General features: G+C 37.8%; 2 protein-coding genes and 1 pseudogene across 3 annotated transcripts; 1 reads left to right on the forward strand and 2 right to left on the reverse strand.

The window, feature by feature from the left end:
• Nucleotides 1–359: 359 nt before the first annotated feature.
• Nucleotides 360–1,309, reverse strand: LOC121790224 (annotated as a pseudogene).
• A 2,262-nt stretch (nucleotides 1,310–3,571) lies between these two features.
• On the forward strand, nucleotides 3,572–5,841 carry LOC121790223 (protein IQ-DOMAIN 17-like). Its single transcript, XM_042188488.1, has 4 exons — nucleotides 3,572–3,736; nucleotides 3,811–4,044; nucleotides 4,768–5,088; nucleotides 5,292–5,841. Exons 1-4 carry the CDS (start codon nucleotides 3,620–3,622, stop codon nucleotides 5,715–5,717), a joined length of 1,098 nt encoding a protein of 365 aa, XP_042044422.1. The 5' UTR covers nucleotides 3,572–3,619; the 3' UTR covers nucleotides 5,718–5,841.
• Nucleotides 5,842–8,431: 2,590 nt separating this feature from the next.
• On the reverse strand, nucleotides 8,432–10,560 carry LOC121790222 (growth-regulating factor 2-like). 2 transcript variants are annotated; one of them, XM_042188486.1, is made up of 4 exons: nucleotides 9,960–10,560; nucleotides 9,674–9,838; nucleotides 9,238–9,592; nucleotides 8,432–9,163 (listed from the first exon to the last, which is right to left on the reverse strand). In XM_042188486.1, the coding sequence occupies exons 1-4, from the start codon at nucleotides 10,243–10,245 to the stop codon at nucleotides 8,566–8,568; spliced, it is 1,404 nt and encodes a 467-aa protein (XP_042044420.1). In that variant the 5' UTR covers nucleotides 10,246–10,560; the 3' UTR covers nucleotides 8,432–8,565. The 2 variants fall into 2 exon arrangements, with proteins under 2 accessions (XP_042044420.1, XP_042044421.1); XM_042188487.1 differs by having other exon boundaries at nucleotides 9,238–9,589; nucleotides 9,960–10,559.
• Nucleotides 10,561–13,358: the final 2,798 nt, after the last annotated feature.

Raw genomic sequence — 13,358 nt, forward strand, 5'->3', positions numbered from 1 at the left:
AAAAAACATGTAAGAAATTAAACTAACTAAGTAAGAAAAAGGTAGTGCCATGTTAATAATGCTATCTATGTACACATACATGGCACACATGTGTTGTTGAAATTTAACTAGCATAATCTTTGTTCTTTTAGTTATGAAGCAATGAATGAAGCCTTTGGTCATGTTTGTGTGTAATTACCATTGACTTTATGAGGCGTGTAACGTGTGATGATAGCAAGATTATCCATATTTCTACCCATTGATTTCTTCAATTAAATTTGTCAATTAAATTCATATATCACTAATAAGGAGACCTTCGAGTTATGCGTAATTTACACCAATTTATTAAAGAGCAGTAATTTTTTTTTATTTACACCAATTTATTCGAAAAACCCATGAATTTGTTCAACCATGAATCTCCACAACGACGATTTCCTCTCCACTTTCGTCTTCGGCACAGAGATGCAGAGAACTCCGTTCTTCATCTCCGCCTTCACCTCTCCTTCTCGCAGTTTTCCGGCAGCCTCAGCCGCGTGCCGTAGGAGCTAGCTTCGAACCACTCGCCGTCCACCTTCCTCTCTCCCTTGATCACCAGCAACGTCATCCTCCACGCTCACCTTCACGTCCTCCTTCGACCAATCCAGCAATGTCGAATCTCATCCTCACCTCATTTCTCGTCCTCGCTCATGTCCCACGGCAAACGCACGTCCCCCGCCGCCGCCGCGCCGGGTACGCCATCAACGTCGCCGAACAGCCTGTCCATTGTGGTCCAGCATTCTCCGCATCGGCGAACGCTCTGTCCAGCAATCCTGCAATTGTGTGAGGAGATCGAGCAATTGAGTCATCAATAATTGGTGATTTTTTTGCCCTAATTTGAATTCGACTCGCGATTGGACTGAATCTCGTGGATGGCAAGGTTAAATCGCGAATTTCGCCCTAAATTGAAATTGAAACTGAATCAGGGGAAATCGACTTACCGAAAGGAGATATGTCGGCGGAGAGTGGCCGGGGGCGACGTTCGACGGCGGTGCGCTGGTCTCCGCCGCCTTGGCCGCTGAAACATGAACGTCGACGGCGGAGTCTTTGTTTTCTCCGGCGGCCTGAGCTCTAATAGATGGCGACGGTCTTGCTCTAGGAAAGAATGCGGTGGAAGCTCTGTTTGTCGGTGGAACGACGGCGTTTGATGAAAGCGGAGAAAAACTCAGAATTCCGGCTGCCATTTTATAATGAAGCAAACGCAAACTGTAGAAGAAAACAGAGGAGTAATGAAATCAATTTTGTTGAACTAAATCTGATTGATGACGATGGAATGGAATTGTGTATAAATAGAGTGATGGTAGAAGAGTGTGGATTCATCTTGACTGATTGAGAGATGATTGTGTGTGTTTTCCTGAATGTTCTTTCGAAATTTTTTCATGCAAAATTAGATAATACTATTTCATTTTCTGTGCAGGATTCGCGAATCATCTAGTTTTGTGATTGGGCCTGTTATTGGGCCAAGTTATTTTCATGGGCCTGACCTGAAGTTTGAGGGCCATATGATGTCATGGGCCAGTAGTCTCTCTCGTGTATAGGATGCAAGTTCTGGCTCCGATCACGGGTTGAATCAAAACCGACCGGCATATCAGTTATAGCAGTTCGGTTTTGGATTCAAAGTTTTCGGAGCCATAACTAGAAAACTAGCGAACTCATGGAAAATCAAAAAAAAGTTGAGAATCGGTATAAAAATTAAATTGCCGATTTTTAACTGGATCTGTGATTTTACTTGGTGGACGGATTATGTGGATCCGATAAGAAGAAGTTTTGGACGTGAAAAGATAATTGTGGCACCATGTCAACAACGGATGTAAGAAATCGTTCTCGGATTCTCTTGTCTATTCAAAATACATGGTTGTGTCATTCTTTTTGATGGACGAGTCGTGAAGCAACGGGATTTGATCCTTAAACCTCTCTATTGCAAGACTCAAGACCACAATCGGAATTTATTTTTAAATATCTCTATTACAAGATAGAAGATCTCAACATTTGATGTTTTTGAATGGACACAATACAAGATTTTGTCGTTAAAATGAGATCAAGATGTAGAGTGAATTATAAAGGATTGGTTTTGAAGTAGCTAACAAAATAAAAATAGCTATGCGGCCTTGGATCAAAGCCTAAGAAGATTTTAGCCCACTATTATATTAGCCTTATCATCTTATTTTTTCTACATACTACTATTTGTCACAAAAAAAAACTTAAAAAGAGCATTAAGTCGATATTGCTATGAAATAGTCAAATAACAAACTTGTAGTATAAATTTGTAATAAAGATATCATGTATACTAAAAACGTGTGCATTCATTACACTCTTAAAGAAGAAGCAACTGATAAATTCTTTTGTATATATAGTAATACAGATAAATAAAACCATTAGAAAAGTGTCATTCACTTCGTTTAGGCCGAAAAATGAAAAGACAATTGGATTTAGGACCGACGTTTTAAGGGAAATAAAATGGACTCACCACCATACCATTATTGAAATTAGATAAATCATCACTTAAAGTTGCTATATCTAATTCATGGAATTCCAAAAGTTTTATTTTAGGGTGAGGGTGGGACAGCTGGCCCAAGGATTTAAAACTCCATACCCAAAGGTAGAGATCGAGAGATCGATCCCCTGACTCTATACCCAAAGGTATAGATCGAGAGATCGATCCCCTGACTCTATACCCAAAGGCAGAGATCGATCCTCTGACCATTTGGTTAAGGATGGGCGAGTCCGATGCCACTCGACTACACTCGTTGGATTAATAAGATTTTTTTTAAAAGTATATAAAGAAAACCAAAAATGAAGATCCACTGTTTGTTCATCTCTGCAAATAGCAATCCCCATGAACAACAGTGTTCCCTAATTCCTACGCTTTCTCTGCTATAAATCATCATCTACCATGTGGAGTTTCTTCAACAATACCCAAATAAAAGGATGAAAGCTTATACTACAAAAAATAAAGTAAGAAAAAGAAATTGCTTCTCATATTAGCTTATAGAAAATTAAAGTAGCAAAAAGAAAATGCATCTCATATTAGTATTTTCAGCTTTCACATCTCTCGAGAAAAACATATTCCCTCATGCTTGTCTCCAACTCCCTCACCTCTAATTATTTTCACTTTTTTATATGCCTAACTATCACACTACTACATGTTTATTCAATTAGATAAATCACAAAATTTAGTCAAATTAGAGATACATTTGAAAATGAAATACTAAATCAGCAAATTTCAATTTGATCATAGTTGTATCTTTGCATACAAAATAATGTCTCTCGATAATCTGATATTCCATTTTGTTATCTATTTCAATTAATAGTATATACACTAGTATAATTAAAATCAATAGTACTTTTTTATTTGACTTTATCTCGAGTACATCGCCCATAAAACATTACTACTACTATTCACCTTATAATTTATCGTTATTCACCGGCATTGTGCTACAAACAAAATTTAATGTGTAAACACTTTAAAACAACTTTATTAGTATTTTTGGCTATAAAAAGGCAGAATATAAGAAAACGTCTCTCTCCTTCTGTTAAATAGTGAGATAGATACTGTTTCCGTCTATATAAAGCATAAACCCAGTCTTGAACATTTCATCTTGTGATGGGGAAGAATTCATGGCTGAATGTTGTGAAGAAGGCCTTCAGATCTCCCACCAATGATGAGAAGAAGATCACCACAACAAGAGATGAAGAAAACCACCAAAACGATGAAGAAAAAGTATGCATTTTCTCTCTCTTTCTCTCTTTTGATTACTATAACTAAATGTGTGTGTGTGTGTGTGTTTTATTCAGAAAAGGGGGAAGAAGAGATGGATTTTTCGGAAGAATCTAAGCATTGAGACGGCGAAATGTGCGAATTCTTCGGCGGTGAGGATTTGCGGCGGAGAAGAGATCAGTTCGGTGAGGAGGAAGCAGCCCAAAATGGAGGAGCAGAAGCGTCCTTTTGCGGCGGCGGCGGAGGAGAATGTTTTGGTGAGAGAAGACAAGGCGGCCATTCTCATTCAGAGAATCTTCAGAGGATACCTGGTAATAATAATTTCCATTTTTCTTTGTTTTTTCTAAATGTCATGCATTTTTTATAAATGTTAGTAGTATACGTTCTAGCGCGTAACTCTTTTATCTATCCTCCTTTTATGTTTTGGTCTTTTATTTCGGATTGTATCGTTGAATACTTTTAATCAATTCTCTCTATCACTTGAATTTGATGCTATTAGAAATTTATGTTGGATTTGTAATTGAATTAAAATTTATTTTTTGTATTAAAGAATATTCTGATCTCATCCTCCTTTGTAAAATTTCGTGTTTGGATAATGAATGTTATCTAGAGTGTGTAACAATATTGTGTGGAAAAGACAAACTATACACCTTCTCATAAACAAATAAAATACCCAATTTTATCTTAGACATTAAACCTCCTTTTGATTTTTCAATAAAATTTACATTACAAAATTGCAACTTTACCCCCTTATAAAGTACGAAAATTTCTCTTTAACGTCCACCTCGGGTTGTAAATCATTTTCATCAAATGAATCCACCTGTCTCGATATTATGTTCTGGATCCGCCACTGATACGTTCACATGACTAAGATAAGTGGGTAGCTTTATAAAATTGTCCATAGGGGTGAGTGAATTTGTCAATTTTACACAAGAAGTGGGTAATTTTTATTAGGGTGGATATAATTTATGTTTATTATATACCAAAATTGTTAAATTTTTATTAAATCATTAGTTCAAATGTTACTTGATTAGGCAAGGAGAGCTCTAAATGCTCTACAAGGCGTGGTGAAACTGCAAGCACTAATAAGAGGCCACAATGTCCGAAAACGTGCAAAAATGACCCTCCAATGCATCCAATCTTTGGTTCGAGTCCAAGCTATCGTTTGTGATCAGCGCCGGAGGCTGTCGTGCGAAGCCGTGTTTCGCCCTGACAGCCTCAGGCCGTCGAGCCGAGCTTCGAATAGCTTGGGCGTGGGACCCACCGAGCTCGGGGAAATCCACGCCCTCATTCAAAAGGCAAAAGAATGCTCACTCAAACAGGGCCACACATTAGCCCATGCATTGTCTCAACAGGTAAATAAATGACTAATACTAATATTTTTCATTTATCCTTATAATGGCTCGAACCTCCAACCAATTAATTTGTGGGAAAGTGGTTTTTTCAATAGCGTATAATTTTCACAAACACTTCATTTTTTATTTACTTTTGCATACCTCTTTCTATATATATATATATATCAAACTTATGTGCAGTCGACAAACATTTCATTTTTCAGATTTTGGCCACAGATGTGGAAGATTATTCAAGGAGGGAAAATGGGTATAGCTGGATGAGGAAAGATAGGTATCTATGCAATCAAAGGGATCCAATGAAGACTAGTGAAGTGAAGAGCCACCAATCTCCGAGAACCCCGGCATGGTCCAAGACGAGGTCCATCCCGTGCAGCCCGCACGGGGAAGCTAGCTCGCGAAGGGTGAGCATGAGCGAGAGGTCTTGCCCGTTGCCTCGGCCAAACTATATGGCAGCCACGGCCTCGGCCATGGCGCGTGTTAGGCCAAACAGCACGCCAAGGCAGAGGCCGTCGTGCCCGGGCAGGGAGGCAGCCGGCACGGCTAGGAAGCGCCTCTCCTTCCCATCCGAATTTGAGGATCAATCCAACTTCCAAAGATGGAGAGATGAGCCTTACTATGGCACAGACTGAGTGACACATGGAGGCAAGATTTGGCTGATTTTTTCTTTAATTCTACATTTGTAGATTGTGTACATGGTTTTGAATGTAATAAGCTTAGGAAACAATCTTGGATATGCCCACAACAACTTATGTCTGATCTTGATTCTTGTTTTCTTCTAATTTCTCAAAATTTTGCTCTGTTTTGCTATGTTAGCATAAATGTGTTGCCAACTCCAGTGCAAGAAAATTTGTCCCAAACTGTTTTGTTTTGTTTTATATACAGAGGATTAATAATGGTTCTCCATTTTATCTTTTTGATTATTTGAAATCCCGTTTGCCTTGTAATGACTTGATTGTGTAAAGCAAACGAACTATCTATCTTGATAATCTAGTATTTTGTGATAAGTTATTATTTTTACTCCCTCCATCCCTGAAAATTTGTCACTTATTCCTATTTTGGTCCGTCCATTAAAAATTTCATTTTTCACTTTTACCTTTTTTGGTAGTGGACCTCACATTTTACTAACTTATTTTCACTCACATTTTATTATAAAATCAATATATAACAGTAGGACTCACATACCACTAACTTTTTCAATCCACTTTCTATTATATTTTTTAAAACCCGTGCCGAGTCAAATGGTGACGAATTATTAGGGACGGAGGGTGTAGTTTATAACATTGATACTTTTATTAAGAAGCCTCCAACTCAAAGTGATGGCTTGGGGAAAGAGTCATTTGTAACCAACGTGACATTTAGGAGCCAACTTGAAGTGATGGCCCAAGGAGCGATAGTCTGGTAAAGGAGTCGGTCGTCAGAGTGGTGGCCTGGGGAAAGAGCCAGCCGTAGCCAACGAACCGTAGAGAAGCCAACTCGAGATGGTGGCCCATGGAGTGATAGTCTAGGGAAAGGAGTCAGCCGTGACCAATTATTGGAGAAGCCGAAAAAGATTCAAGGACACGAGCACACATACATGCTATATATGTATAATCAATAGGTGCGCCGAAAAGGGTAGCGAGCATTATTTATAGCATTAGTGAAAAATTTGGTGAGTAAAAATCCCTTTTGTTATGCATTAAAAGATGTTCAAATATACGCTTTAGTAATGCGGGATCCTTAATTTGCAGCTTTAGTGTAAATAATACAATAATGTATGTCACGTTCTACTATAGAAGTGTAGCTCGGCTTTTAGGACAAACCATTATATTGTTTTTATAACTCTCTACAAATCATTGGAGAGATAAATTATGACTATAATCCATCATAATTTGTAGGAAGTGCATGCTATGAGTATCTAATGTGTGTGTTGGTGAAATTAGAGGTGGATTAGTGTTTTATATTGCATATCTTAAAATATGTACGAACCATCTAGTTTTCAAAAAATGTCTATATACTACAAGGATTATCATCTTGAAAAAGTAAACAAGGAATATTAGTGTATGTGCTACTAGTAATGTTGGAATAGTTTTATCTATTAAGGGAATATGGTTATTATTTACTTCTCCTAGCGATCGAAAATAAGAGTTTAGTTTTTCTATTTTGATCATCTTGCCATAAAGATCACATTTCACTTTTATTATAATAGTAGTACTAAAATGATAATTGAGTCTCACATTTCACTCACATTTGATTATATTATTAATATATAAAATAGTTTATTATTTTTTAACTCACATTTTTTTTACATTTTTAAAACTCTGGAACTAAATGTGATTCCTATTTCCTAATCATGGATGAAGAGTTTTTCATGGAGTACCTTTTTTTTATGCAAGAATTTTCACTGGTTATTGGGCTTAGAGAAATTTATTTTTCCTACTCTGTTGCAGTACTACGATATTTTTTATTCATTATTGGGCTTAGCCCAAATCAGTTGGAGTCTGAGTCGGCTTTTAAGTAGGATATTTTTGGGCTTCAAGCTTTCAATAAATAATGGAGTTTTTAATTGTTTTTTCGTCAGTCTTATTTTTTTAATATTTTTGTGATTAAATGCTATTCTCAATTTTGAATTTATATTGTACCCCTCCCAGCCTCCCTCCTCCGTTCATTATCAATAATGTAAAATTAGTAAAGTATAACATGTAAAAAAATAATAATGAATCATAGTACTTAGTAATAAGCAAATAGATACGGCCTAATTTCTATGAACGTACAAAAATTATTTTTAAAAAAGACTATTGATCGCAAAAGAATTAAAAAATTTATTTTGCCACCATACAACCCCCAATCTTTTCATTATATTTCCAAAATGAAAACAATGTATAACTTTAATTTTATATTTATCCCAGCAGCCCCAACTCTTTCTTCACATATGATTCACACATTTCTTGTCAAAATCCTAAAATTCCAACATCATACCAGCTTGATACTATTGCAAATAATAATGACATAATAACTATATAAGTCATATATTACCTTTTTCGTTTTACACAATTTATTCTCAATTCAGATGTAGCTTAGCTCACAATGAAGAAATATAGTCAATTCTAAGTTGAAAAAAGTGGTGACAAGATTCATTTTTCAACTAAGAGAAAGGGACTTCTCCATATTTCAATCAAACAAGATATTTCCCGACAAAAGAAATAGGACATTGTCCCACAACCACAACCCAATTTCAAGAGCCAAGAAGGTAAGGACACAATCTACTTTTCTATCTAGCTGTCTCCAAATTCAAACCCTTTCAATTTTGTCATCAAATTAATCACCAAGAATTACTACTAATTCCTTAATATAGAGATTCTACTACTTCACTCCCAAAACTATTCCATCATATATGAAAATTCAACATCTTCATAGATAAACCATTCAAACAATCCACAAATCAACTTCAACAAACCAAAAGTAAAGAGACATTGAAAATTCCACACCTTCTCACCGGGACTAGTTGAGCCGGTGGAACGCGATTTCTGATGCCGGAGCTGCAGGAGCCGGGCTACTGCAGACGCTGCCATCCGAGTGCGAGAACAGCGTCCTGTGGAGAACCCCGGTGGGCGAAGAGACGTTAGTAGCGGGGGCGCTGACCAAGTCGCAGCCGGAGATGGCGACTGATCCCGGCTGCAGGGCCTCAGCAAGAGGCCCTCCTCGCGCGAACGGCTCCCAATAGAGAGGGTTGATCCATCTCGGATCTTGCTCAATGCTTCCCATTTCTTGATCAGCAGCAGCCATGACTATGGACAGATTGAGCGAAGGGGACAAGTTCCCGTGATTCGTTGTCACGGACGATTCAGCATTCCCGCTGCTGATGCTGTCGAGATTGCTCATCGACCAGGCATCGATGAAGCCTTCAGGGGCCGAGAAATTCGAATAGGATAACGCATTCAATGGCTCGACATAATCTTGATTGAAAAGGGAAGTTGAGCCATAAACAGAGGAAGAGGAGCCAACATTCACAAATCCCATATTCGATTCAATGAAATGCTGCTGCTGCTGCTGCTGCTGCCATCGCTGATCAGTCCCATCCATCATCAAGCTCAAATCCCTTCATTATAAATCAAAATTCAAGAATCAAACACAAACAAAATCACACTCACACAACATCACACCAAATCATACCTATTATTAAGTCCTCCTTTGAAAGAAGAGGGATCATTTTTAGCATTGAAAACAGAAAGGGGCTTATTGATACTATCATCATTCCCTGCAGCAAATTGTTGAGCAGAAGCAGAAACAGAAACAGTAGTACTAGGAGGAACATGGCTTTGCTCAGTGCGAGTTTTCTTGAGATTTTCGCCACTGTTTTTAACTTCCACAGGCTTTCTTGAACGGGGGCGGCCCCTGTGCAGGTGTCGCTCACAGTATTTCTGGTGGGGCGCCACATCTCTCGAACACCTCCATTTCTTACCATCTGTTCTCTTACATCTACCCGGCTCCGGATCTCCATTTCTTGAATATCTCACATTGTACACTGCTACCAAAAATCAAGATTATAGCTCAAGCTAGAGCTAAATCAAAAGACGAAATTTTAAAAAAATCAAGATTGGATTTTTACATAAAGCGGGGCAATCGGAAGGGAAGTTTCTTGAATGTGGGAAGAGAAGGTCGGGAGGGACAGGCACAGACGAAATCATGTACTTGTAAATCATTGCTTGTCTCTCTAACTCTTGCCATTGAGCGAATGTGAAAGGGAACGCCGCGGCGGCAGCAGCCATCTCCTCTGCGTGAAAGAATAGGAGATTTAGTCATAAAAAAAACTGCGATGAGCTTTCTCTGGCGCATTTAATCAAACACCTCGCTTGCCCCCAAAAAATTCAGAGAGAGAATTGAGGGAAATTTACCTGGGGATTTGAAGGGCGTGGCGGAATAAGCTGCGAAGATGTCAAAAGACTGCGAATTAGTAGCAAAATTTTCACCACCAAGGCGAGAGGATGATGAGACATCATCACCGTACGCATGGCCCACCGCCTCGGTAGCTCCGCCGCTGCTGGGCCCACCACCACCGCCTCCAACCAACGGTCGGCCCGGATTGACTTCTCCTCGGCGGTGAGAGCTCATGAGCTTCTTCAATCGGATCACATCATCGCCAGTTGATGATTTATTAGCTACCTTTTCCAAACTAGTCATTCCTAAAACGGCAAAAATCGGCTTTCCTTTTTAAGATAATCACTGAAGTGGGATATTGATTGGATGTGGAAGGTCGAATTTACATATGAAGAACCCTAAAATTAAGAAAAGGGGGGAAATAGTGGAAGGTCGAATTTACGTATGAAGAAATTTTAAGGTTTTAATGCAATGGAATTGTGCGAAGAGACAGAAGTGGGATATTGATTGGATGAGGGATGGGGCGTGGGGGCTCAAGGCTGGAATTTAGTAACAGCTTTGCCGCCATTGTTTTTGCTTCCTTGCTTCCGACATTCTCAACACTGCACTAATTGTGGAAGATAATATATTTAAGTACTACTAATATTTTTTCAATTAAGCACTTTGGAATTGTTTTAATTGTGTTTTTTAGTCTGATTCAAACGATGATAAAATTAGGTACGCACGTTAGCAATAACGGTTTTTTGAATTGGGAGTGGTAAAAAATGCGAGGGGAAATTGAGAATATGACATCAAATGCGAGATGATTATAATCTAAAATGATCGATATACTATTGATTAAATTTACGTACTTGATTTTTTAAAACTACTACATCATTTTTACTTTTTTTAGAGAAAGAGATTTAACGAGTAAGTTTAAAAACGATCAAAATAAATTATAGTACTCTCTCTGTCCCGTGTTACTTGTACTATTTTCCTTTCTGAGCGTCCCAAGTTATTTGCACTCTTTCCATTTTTAGTAAAAATTATCACCTACAGCCGCTATTTTTGACTTTGCTATACACTCATTCCTTAATCTCCGTGCCGAAAAGCAAATGTGCGAGTAGCCGGGACGGAGGGAGTACATACTTGGATTTTAAGTAAACTTATATTCGAAGCCCGTTAATTGTAATTACTACTACTACTAAACTTTTTCCTATGCATCAAAATCATCCATCAATATATGCCAAGACAAATTTTAAAAAACACAGCTGTCATTTTTCTTACTAAAAATATAATCAAGAAACCAATGGAGTACTCAAATTAGTTCAAAAGCTATCAATTTCGGTATCAAGAAAATTTGAATATGAACTAACCCGAGAAGAAATTTCATGGTTTTAGTTTTAAACTAAAGCTGGAGATTCATGTTTTAGTTCGAAATTGCGAATTTATTATTGTTAAGATTTTTCTCATTTTCTATGATTTTCCCAATTTTTTTTTCATGATTTCTCCTGATTTTAAGCAAAAATCGACAGTTAACTAAGTCATAATTCAAAAATACTCCCTCTGTTCCCTAAAAATATATACTTTTTAAACGACACGAGTTTTAATACAAAATTAATAAAACAAGAGATATAGGAAAGAAAAATGTGGCTGGGAGAATGGATCACACCTTATTAGAGATTTTTTTTCTAAAATATGAATTTTCTATTTTTAAGGGACAGATAAATAAAGAAAAAATTTCTATTTTTAAGAGACGGTGGAGTATTAGAATCAAAATCAAACTGATGGAAGTAGGCGTTGGCCCGACATTACCATAGTTAGTACTCCATCCGTCCTAAAAGAATATGTATTTTGGGTTCAACACGGGTTTTAATGCAAAATTGGTAAAACAAGAGAGACGTAGAGAAAAAAGTAATTAAAGTATTATTAGTGTGGAATAGGTCTCATCTTATTACAGAGAAAAGAGTTTCTAAAATTAGAAAATACATATTCTTATAGGACGAATTAAAAAGAAAAGAATGTATATTTTTGTGTTACTAATTAAAAAAAAGAAAGATAGCAATTATAGTGGGTAGTTCGAAAATCAAAATCGTCAATTCAATTTCAGGTCAAGTGGGCACTTCTTGTTAATAATGGATGACTAACTCAAGAACTAAAAAAAGTCATCAAAACCATGAATGGTTTGTTTTAGGGTTGAGACCAAAACTTTTCAAAATCAAAGGCCAAAAAACTTAATGTGATGTTGACAAGACATGGAAAGTAGTCTTGAAATGACAAATGAAGAGAATTGCATTGTGGTAGTCATGCTTAAATAATTGAGTTGTTGATTAGATCTCATATGGAATGAGGTGAAGGGATACAATGGGAAATAATCGTACCATCCTTTGACTCAATTTAGCAACATATATTACCAAAGGAAATAAAATCATAGTTGCAAAACCATCTCATTTCCCTATTTGTTTCATGGCATGATGAACATTGACATTAAGAGTGTCCACTATAAGGCGGACACGCCCAATAGCCCCGCCCCAGTTTTTGTCCCTAGCCCCAATTTTGTTGTCCATAGCCCCAAAATTCTATTTCCGTCATTATAGTGGACACCTCCAATAGCCCCAAAATTCCAAATACAAAATTCTACATTTTCACATCCCTCCAATAGCCGCGTCCTCGCCGCGAACGCGGCTATCCCGCGTCCGCCCCCCCGATAGCCCCAAAAGTTGTCCGCCCACCTTCCCCACTATAGCCGCCCGCCCACCGCCGCCCACCGCCCCCAAGACGCGGCTATAGCCGCGTCCTACTATAGTGGACGCTCTAATGACTCTATAGTAAAAGGGAATATTTAGACTTTAGAGTAACATTTATACAAATGAATATAGATATATGGTGAAACATTATGGGTGAGGATGGGAGTGAGATATGAGATAGGAGAAAAAAAAGAGTGGGACTCATTAATTAATTATGGAGGGGTTGTACAGCTGTTGAATGAGATAGAATTGATGGCAAGTCCCTATCAAATTTTTTAAAAGACAATTATACCCCTCATATAAATCTCAATTGCAATTTTTCTTGTTGCTATTCTACCAACGCATTAGCAATGGAGCGCCTTATGGCGCGACACGTCAGCAGTTATATCCTCCTACCTCTCCACCTGCAGTGGGGCGCCCTAAGGCGCCACGTCATCATTTTTTTAATATTTACAAAATCCATACGAATTTAAAAAAAAAATAATACATTAAAATACGAATTTCATAAACTTCATTTCATTTATAAAAATTAATACATTACAATGCGAATTAAAAAAAACGCAAACTCAGCGACGGCGGTTACGAGCCCACACTTCTTCAATCATGTCTAGACGTCACCACGGTTCGTGAACCGCCGGTTCACGGTTCGGAACCGGCGGTTCCGGTTCAAGATTTGTTGGAACGGAACCG

This window comes from Salvia splendens, unplaced genomic scaffold (assembly GCF_004379255.2).
Source record: "Salvia splendens isolate huo1 unplaced genomic scaffold, SspV2 ctg443, whole genome shotgun sequence".
NCBI lineage: Eukaryota > Viridiplantae > Streptophyta > Magnoliopsida > Lamiales > Lamiaceae > Salvia > Salvia splendens.